Genomic DNA, 9,903 nt, shown 5'->3' with positions numbered 1-9,903 from the left:
TCTTAAGGTATTTGATAATAAAAAAAAATTAAAAATTAAAAAAAAAAAAGCACAACCAAAATCAATAAAAACCCATCCATTAAAGTAAAAAATAGACAGGTAAAAAGCTACTCTAGATTCCAAAATGGCAGCTGATGATGTAAAGGATGACAAGACAAAGTGATGACCATTACGTGACGATTGCTTTGATGACATCAGTCCAAATTATTATTTTTTTTCTTGGACTTTTCGGGACCTGTCTAGATGGTGTCTATAAAGATATGCCAAGTAAATGGATCTGCCATCTTCACACGTCTGTTCTGAGGTTTCCGAGGGGAGTCATGGTTGCAAAAACTGGAGGGACAATAATGCAGAGCAGGAGTAGTAGGTCTAATATTTCTTCTACAAAAACAGAGAGGAAAATCGTTGAGAGAAATAGGAGAAATCAAATGAAAAGCCTTTACTCCAATCTCAATTCTCTCCTCCCTAATCGAAACTTCAAGGTTCTCCATCTTTCACTCTCTCTAAATTCATGTCTTCTTGTATTATTTCATTGTAGCATGCTGTCTTTAACATCCCATGAAGAGGCCAAGCCGTCCTTGCTCTCATGTTACTGCAGACAGATTATTGCGTTTGGATTAGAAAGATTTGGGATTTACAAGTTGCGTTTGGATGATATTTCTTGTTCCTTCTTGTTTCTTGAATTGACAAAATTATTGAAAATATTTTTCCTTTTGCTGTGGGTATATATGCAGGAAGCACAACCTCTGCCTGATCAGATAGATCGAGCAATAAACTATATAAAGAGTCTGGAGGAAAAGTTGGAGAAAGCCAGGGAAAAGAAAGAAAGCTTAAGAAGCAGAAAAAGATCATATACATGCACTTTTGATCCTATATCAAGTGCTGCATCAAAATCACCTCAGCTAAAAATCCATGAAATTGGTTCAGCTCTAGAGATAGTTTTGACAAGTGGGCTAGATAATCAGTTCTTGTTTTATGAGATTATTAGCATTCTTCATGAAGAAGGTGTAGAAGTTGTTAGTGCTAATTTTCAAGCTCTTGGAGATTCCCTTTTCCATATAGTCCATGCACAGGTAATAATTATATTTGATCCGTTATGCTGATTCATTTCTAATCCTCAATGTGTTTTTCTGACAATTGAATGATCAATTTGAATTTATTTTGCGCAGATGAAGGGATCTGCTGATGGTTTTGGAGCTGCAAGAGTAACTGAGAGACTGAACAGGTTTATTAGTGGATCCACAAGTGAAATAGAGTTGGATTCAGAGCTATGGGATTTTGCAAATCATCCTGAGACTAATTGGGAATTCTAAACAGTACTAAAGCACCAAACTTAGCATAAAATGATAGTAAGTTTGGTACTACAGTTTGCAATCTGAGTTCAATTTCTTGAAATCTGTAAGATATATAGATGTTAATTAGAAAGAGGTTTCCACATGTATGGTACTATCCTGTATAACAACGAAGGCTTGTTCCTTGTTGGTTTTCCATTCAAGTTTGATACCCCTTTACACTTTCTTTTGAATTTCTTTAGAGCAACATATTTCATTTTGATGAAACTGATATGATCTCTAGAATTACTTAGTGAAATCATGCTAGAGAAAGTAATGTTTGAGTGCGATATGGGAAACACTTAAATGGCATCAATATATATTGGTGGATTGTATCTTCCTCAATTCTATAGGAGGAATTGTAAGAGAAGAAATCTGTGTGCATGGAACATGTTATAGTTGTTTGTCATCTGATCATGAGCATTGGGTGTTTTAGAACCATGAACTTTCAGATAATCATTTTATGTATCAAAAAAGTGTTTCTTGCATTCGTTTCTTCACGAAAAAAATTTCGAGTTCTTGGAAAACTGATTTTAATTGCAACCATAGAACTCAAGTCTTCATATATGCATAATCTAGAGTATAATTCTGTTTCAACTTCCTCTACTTTGATAGCAGTATATAGTTAATTAGTAATGGGAATTGGCCTGCAGGTAGGTTGATTTTTGTTAAATATGTCTTGAAGTTTATTTTTTTTTTTTTAGAAAAAAGATGAGACTCCACAAGGGTAGAAAGATGAAATTAAGATGAAGAACATGTTTGTATTTGTTCTAATTTATTACCAGAAAATTAACTAATAACAAATGAAATACAAACATAATTTTTTATAGAAATAACTATAGAAAGTCTTCATTAGCAATTTTTAATGAAAATAGCGACACACTATTTTTTGTTTGTAATATTTGATAAAATAAAAATAAAAATTAATAAAAAATTTATCACGAATATCGTTGATATTATTTAAAAAATGAATAAAAATCTTGTGCCTTCATTGATGGCACGATTGGAAGCTATGAAACCAAGCTTGAAACAAGGAGACAAGCTTGAAACAAGGAGACAAGTCATAATTGATTGAATAAGAAAATTTAGGAATTTAAAAAGTTATACACGGATATAATATTTTTTATTTAAATTTAAAAATTGCGGTGGCTGAAGATGTGGATTGTAATTAAAGAAAATGGATACAAAGTCAAAACATTATATATGTATATAATCAAGTTAATCCGGTAAAAACAAGGTTAATTTTTTAATTATTTTTAAAATTATTTTTATATAAAAAAATATTATTAATTTAAATTAACTCGATTAACTTGTAATTAAAGCTTAACGTCAAGACAGATTTAATAATTATGAATTTTTAAATAGAAAAACATGAAATTTTTATATTATAATTTGCACTTTTTCAAGTTTTGAGTAATAGATAAAATTGTATAATATTATAATAAAAAAATAAGATTACAAAAAAAGAAACTAGTTAGGATAGTGTGGATAAAAATAGTGTAATTATTATTTTTTTATTTTAAGAGGAAAATTTTGTAAACCCTGTTTAAACATAAGATCAAAGGTAATAAAACTCTAATAAGTAACAGAAATTTAGAATGAAAATAAATATATAAATGATGAAAATAATAATAAATGAGATGTACAATGAAAGGGATGACCTCTATAAATAATGTAAAAATGTATTATTGAAGTTAGAATGAGGATCAGGAAAATTAGTTAGTAATAAGTTTTGACAAATAGAAGAATGAGGAAAATTTCAAATAAATATTTTTAAGAAGGAGAATATAATTTCAAGGAATGATAATGGAAATGAAAAATAAAAGTTAAGAAAAAAATGCATGAAAAAGTATTGGTGTAAACTCTAGGTAGAAAATTGATAATATTATTATGAAGTGATAATAAATCTGTGAATAAAATAAATAATGAAAATTAAAAAAATATTTTGAAATAAAAAAATAGTTTCAAGGATTTAATGAAATAATCAATATCATTCGTGCAAAGATTTAACAAGAAAATTTAGATTTTGATGTAAAATCATTTATTATTTAATTTTATAATATAAAGTTTTATACGAAATCTTCTAGTTTTATATTAGATTAAAATTATAAAACAATCAGAGTTTAGAAAGCCCTGCAACTATTGGTCAGACACAAATATAAAAATTATACATGAATTCAATAAGGCTTTCATGGTAAAGTGACCAGAAAACTTCTGTTCTTTTCTCCTTCATAAACTCAGGCCAAGGGAAATAATTTAAAGAGAAGCTAGAGAGAGAACATATTGAGAATAGGCAAGTAGCTATATCTCTGCTTTTCACCATTGGATTAAGCTGCTTTTCATGTATCTTGTTCTTACCAATGTCGTATGAATTCGGACCAGGTAGATTTTAAATATCACACTTTATTTAAGAGATATTGTTGGCTGGAAATATCTTGGAAAAACCATTTGGGATAGTCTCAGTTGCTGGTTGTTTTCTCCTCCATACACCATTGGATGGTTCTAGATTTTAGATAATTTATTCATCCAGGCATGCTCTAAATTCTGTATGGTAAAGATATGAAACAAACACTTCGAAAAAAAAAAAAAAGTTCTTCCCAAACAGTAGGTTTTTAATTTTTACTTCAGTTCAATTTTTGTTCCAATCTGAAGAGATTTAACCACTGAATTTATTTAAAATCTTGGATATATTATGTTCAACATGATGATGTATAACTTTATTGTTGTGACTGATTGCGTGTTTAGTTTTCAGAGAGAAATGATGGTTTGAATGTCTGCTTTCAAACTCATTATGCACTGTTTGGAAACCTACTGTTTAGAAAGATCAATTTCTGGGTGGATTTTTTGTTTTAGAACTTCACTATTCAGAATTCAAAGCATGTCTGGACGAACAACTTATTCAAAATTCAGCTCAATCTTGTGGTGGGCGTAGGAGTAAACGATCGGTGACTAAAAACTATCCTAAAAGGTGTTTTTTCTGGAAATTTTCCACAATAGCATAGATTTAATAAGGAAAAATTAAATTTACCTTATCAACAGGATTTTACACATGACCTTGAATTTATCTGTAATGACAGAATTTATTATGTAAAGAATCAAGGGATCACCATGGCAAAGTTTAAAAAGAGAAAATGAATAGACCACAATTGCATAAATTTAATAAGAAAAAATTAACTTGACTATAAATATATAATTTATTAAGTGATCTTGAATTTGTTTGCAATAAGAGATGATAAGGGTTTTTGTTTTTATATTTTTAAACTACAGTGTAAAGATTATATTGACTTTAAAAACAAGATTTGTCATGCTTCCACTGAAAATTTTGATGTTGTTTATTTTTTTATCAATTTATATAATTTTTTTATATTATTTAAATTAGCTAGATTTATTAAATCGAGTTAGGCAAATAATTTAATTTTTAATTTTTTTTAAAAAAACCTCTTACATTTTGTCAATATTTTTTTTAATAATTGAAAAAAAAAAAGTACCCATGTATAAGTTAGCTCTAGATTCTAAATGATTTTTCTCTCGCATCATCAAATCAATCAAAGCTCCTTCCATTAAAATAAAAAGGTGACAGGTAGAAATCTACTCAAGGATTCCGAAGTGGCAGCTTATAAGAGAGAGAGGATGACAGGAGGATGACAACACCAAGTGATGTCCAATATGTGACGATTGCGCTCATGGAGGATGACAACACCAAGTGATGTCCAATACGTGACGATGGCGCCCATGCCCTCGGTCCACTGCTTTCTTACTTTTTCTTTTTTTCTTTCTTCTTTTTATCTTGAACTTTTCGTTTCTTTCCATGGAAGCTGGGATGAAATATTCATTATTTTTTAAAGTATTTGTATTGAAACATAAATTTAAATAATATTTTTTTACTTTAAAAAATTAATTTTAATACTAGTATGACAAAATAATATATATGTAATTTTTTTAAAATTGAATTTTCATAGAATATTGTTTAGATGGTGTCTATAAATATTTGTCAAGTTAATGGATCTGCCATCTTCACCCTTCTGTTCTGAGGTTTCCGACGGGAGTCATGGTAGCAAAAACTGGAGGGACAGTGCAAAAACTGGAGGGACAATAATGCAGAGCAGGAGTAGTAGGTCTAATATTTCTTCTACAAAAACAGAGAGGAAAATCGTTGAGAGAAATAGGAGAAATCAAATGAAAAGCCTTTACTCCAATCTCAATTCTCTCCTCCCTAATCGAAACTTCAAGGTTCTCCATCTTTCACTCTCTCTAAATTCATGTCTTCTTGTATTATTTCATTGTAGCATGCTGTCTTTAACATCCCATGAAGAGGCCAAGCCGTCCTTGCTCTCATGTTATTGCAGACAGATTATTGCGTTTGGATTAGAAAGATTTGGGATTTACAAGTTGCGTTTGGATGATATTTCTTGTTCCTTTTTGTTTCTTGAATTGGCAAAATTATTGAAAATATTTTTCCTTTTGCTGTGGGTATATATGCAGGAAGCACAACCTCTGCCTGATCAGATAGATCGAGCAATAAACTATATAAATAGTCTGGAGGAAAAGTTGGAGAAAGCCAGGGAGAAGAAAGAAAGCTTAGCAAGAAGCAGAAAAGGATCATATACCTGCACTTTTGATCCTATATCAAGTGCTGCATCAAAATCACCTCAGCTAAAAATCCATGAAATTGGTTCAGCTCTAGAGATAGTTTTGACAAGTGGGATAGATAATCAGTTCTTGTTTTATGAGATTATTAGCATTCTTCATGAAGAAGGTGTAGAAGTTGTCAGTGCTAATTTTCAAGCTCTTGGAGATTCCTTTTTCCATATAGTCCATGCACAGGTAATAATTATATTTGATCCATTATGCTGATTCATTTCTAATCCTCAACGTGTTTTCCTGACAATTGAATGATCGATTTGAATTTATTCTGCGCAGATGAAGGGATCTGCTGATGGTGTTGGAGCTGCAAGAATAACTGAGAGACTGAACAGGTTTATTAGTGGATCCACAAGTGAAATAGAGCTGGATTCGGAGCAATGGGATTTTGCAGTTCATCATCCGAAGACTAATTGGGAATTCTAAATAGTACTAAAGCACCAAACTTAGCATAAAATGATAGTAAGACGTTTGGCACTGCAGTTTAGAATCTGAGTTCAATTTCTTGAGATCTGTAAGATATGTTGATAGATGTTAGAAGGAAGTTTGCACATGTATGGTAACATCCTGTATAACAACGAAGGCTTGTTCCTTGTTGGTTTTCCATTCAAATTTGATCTCACTTTACACTTTCTTTTGAATTTCTTTAGAGCAACATATTTCATTCCCATGAAACTGATACATTTGTTAAATTGTCCGAGTGAAATCATGTAAGAGAAAACGTAAATGGCACCAAGGACATTATCTACCTCAATTCTATAAGAAGAATCTAACATTTTCTATTAAGGAATTCTTACACAAGGATCCATTTGAGAAATCCAGATTTTATGGAGACGAAACTGATATTAAAATTGTTTGGAGGAAAAAGTAATACTACCGAAATATTTTGGACTCTGTTTGAGGTTTCCCCTACTGCTAATCATTAAAGCTCCAGAAATGACTTGTTTGGTCAGAGAAAGCTCCAATCACTTGGAGTGAGCTCCTGAAACATCGATCTAAGGTTTTATAAATTGTCTGTTCTATGTAGAAATAAAATTCCTTGCTTAATTTTGAGTTACCATTTTGGAAGCAAGAGCAATTGTTCTCCTTTAGGATCACAAACTCATAGTTCGCTGTGCAGATCATCCAATTCAATTTTTGAATAATATTTTTTTTTTTAATAACTATACTCCTTGGTTTATTTAGAACCTCATTCTCGCTTGATTCTATTTATTATTGAGTTGACAGGTTTAATAATTATTTTTTTATTTATGATCGATTCATTTTATGAAGGTTTGTTTTGCTTTGAAATCAAAACATGTTATACTTTTTTTCAAAGCAATTTATTATAGACTTCATTATTTTTTAAATAAAAAATAATTGATTGAAATACAAAAAACACAAGAAATTTAGAACCGTGGAAAATTTATTGCACCAATCTATAGTGGAGTTTTTTTACAATTTAGTCTTCAAAGTTTATTTCTCTTCAATTGCATCCTTTTATGCCTACCTTCACTACCAATTTATCCAAAAATGTTAAGCAAGGTCATAACTGGAAAAAAAAAGGAGACAATGTGTAAAACAAAGAGAAATTGAGTGGTAATTTAAAAAATGGGTTGAAAACTTCACTTTGGTCATTTTACTTTTTAAATGATAACAATTTGATCCCTCAATATTTTAAAAATTAAATTATAGTATAAAATTTTATTTTTCTTATTTTTTAGTTCCTAATCTAATAAAGGAGAGAGAAATTTGTCAAATTTTAATTGTAAAATGTGATTGATTTTAGTATAAATAAATTTCATTTGAAAATGAGAGCTTATTCTAGATTATTTTTCCTTCACCTTGTTTGAGATGAGAAGTTTTTTAGTTTCAGGTTGATTTCGGTGTTTTATGGGTTATATAAGGTCATTGATAGGTTTGTCAAGAAATGAAGAAGTATTTTCTAAGTATTTCGAGTAAAAAACATGTTAGAAAAAGAGTGTTTTTTTTTTAAAAAAGACATTTACTTGGATTTCCAATGACCTTTTGATTACTTGAAAATAGACCAATAAATGATAGCTTATTTTTTCCTCAAAGATAAATAAATAAAAAACCCATATATTTGGATTTTTTTAGCAAGTTTGGGCTGAAATGCTCATACACTTGGGATTTTTTAAACCAACACACACTAGGTCACCTAGTTTAAGTGTTTTTGGTCATTTGTTTTATGTTTTTTTCTTGAAATTTCATACTTTATTAGCTTTTTTTTTTTAATTTTAATAAAGTTTTAATAGATTTCTTAATAAAATATGATTTAATTTTTATTTAGATTTATGAATAAGATTTAGGAGGCATTTTTTTTTAATATTTCTTTCTATAATTCTATTCATTCACTTTCTTTTGCGTGTTGTTTTTATTATTGTTCCTTTTAAATAAAACATTGATTCCAATAAATAATATTATTAAATATAATTGATTTCGTAACACATGTTTCCAGATCTGATATAATAACCACATCTATTTCTCAAGTTTTCAATTTAGTTTTTGGTTAAATATCATGTATTTTTTACTTGGTTTTTACATAAAATTATAATATTTGTTTTTAAATATATGCAACATTGCATGATATTTTTTCTTTGATTTTATACAATCATTTTCAAGTGTGTTTGTTTCTATTATTGTTTAATTGAATAAAAAATTTATTCTAAAAAAAAAAGTTATTAAATACAATTGTGTGTATAAATAATGTTGTAAAATTTAATATCTTAATCTACATTAATTATTAATAACAACTTTTTTTTAGTTCAGTCTTTAATTATCGTTAACGATATTGTTTTTATGTTTTATTTTAATAGATAATCATTAGATTAAATAAAAAAATTATTTTTTAAAAAAATATTAAACACAACTAGGCAGATCAAATATTTTAATCTACATCCATCTATTGATTTTTTCAGTTTAATTTTTAATTATTGTTAACCCTTTTATATTTATTGTCATGGAAGATTCTTAATTTATTTAATTATATTCATACATAAAATTTTTAATTTATATAATTGATAATTTTTTTATGTCCAAAAACACATTGGAAAAGTATGCATATTAAATATTAATTTTTTTTTTATCTAATCTGCAATAAAAAGTGAGTTAAATAGCTATTAAATTATTAAACAGTATTTTCAGTGATGTTAAATAGTGGCATGCTGATCATTATAATACGTTATTAGCTTTCCAATCAAGCTCTAAGTGCATGGACTGCTCAACATTATATATATACATGTGGTAAATACTTTTCAGATTAATATCAGAGCAATAGATTAATTAGAAATATCATCTTGCTAAATGTTTCTCTATTACTTTGGCAAAACAAACACGTAAAAAATCGGTTTTTTTATATAAAAAAAGATAATTAACAAGTAACAAAAAAAAGGTTAAAGCTGAGAAGATAAAATGAAAGAAAATGAGGAGAGTTACTTAGAATTCATTAGAATTGAAATATTGAACGGGTGGTAGAAATACCTTTGATTATAATTTCTGTTTTACCTATGTTTTATGATATTTGTGTATTTTTTAAAGGAAAAAAATCATTTTCTAAACCATTCATGTAATTTTTTACGGGATATGAAAAAGAACTAAAAAACCAAAAAAATATAAAAATCAAGTTAAAATCGAGCTAATTAAAAAAACCACACCAAACCAATTTAAATATGTTTTTGTTTTAAAAATTAAATTGAGATCAGTTTAAATTGGTTTTGATTCTGTTTAATTATATTTTTAATAAAAATCAAATCAAATAAAAAATAATTATTTTTAATTAAAAATCAAATCAAATAAAAAATAATTATTTTTAATCTCTTAGATACAGTTTTTAATTTCTTTAAAAGATTTTGTTTTGTAATTTAAGTTATGTTCTTAATAATAATTATCATTTGAGTGATTTTACTAACAACAAAACTTACGATTGATTACT

The 9,903-nt window shown here is 28.1% G+C and overlaps 1 protein-coding gene across 4 annotated transcripts; it reads left to right on the top strand.

Annotated features, from left to right (window-relative positions):
• Positions 1-279: 279 nt before the first annotated feature.
• Positions 280-6,645, top strand: LOC105109774 (transcription factor bHLH118-like). Of its 4 annotated transcripts, none has more exons than XM_011004582.1 (4): positions 280-358; positions 5,438-5,561; positions 5,814-6,155; positions 6,252-6,645. In XM_011004582.1, exons 1-4 carry the CDS (start codon positions 321-323, stop codon positions 6,396-6,398), a joined length of 651 nt encoding a protein of 216 aa, XP_011002884.1. In that variant the 5' UTR covers positions 280-320; the 3' UTR covers positions 6,399-6,645. The 4 variants fall into 4 exon arrangements, with proteins under 4 accessions (XP_011002884.1, XP_011002883.1, XP_011002885.1 ...); XM_011004581.1 differs by having other exon boundaries at positions 280-367; positions 5,447-5,561; XM_011004583.1 differs by lacking the exons at positions 5,438-5,561; positions 5,814-6,155; positions 6,252-6,645 and adding exons at positions 735-1,073; positions 1,170-1,559 and having other exon boundaries at positions 280-482.
• The last annotated feature ends 3,258 nt before the right edge of the window (positions 6,646-9,903 follow it).

This window comes from Populus euphratica, unplaced genomic scaffold (assembly GCF_000495115.2).
Source record: "Populus euphratica unplaced genomic scaffold, PopEup_1.0 scaffold228.1, whole genome shotgun sequence".
In the NCBI taxonomy this organism is placed as follows: Eukaryota; Viridiplantae; Streptophyta; class Magnoliopsida; order Malpighiales; family Salicaceae; genus Populus; species Populus euphratica.
The sequence above is the reverse complement of the archived record's forward strand: the minus strand, read 5'-3'. Positions and strand labels throughout refer to the sequence as shown.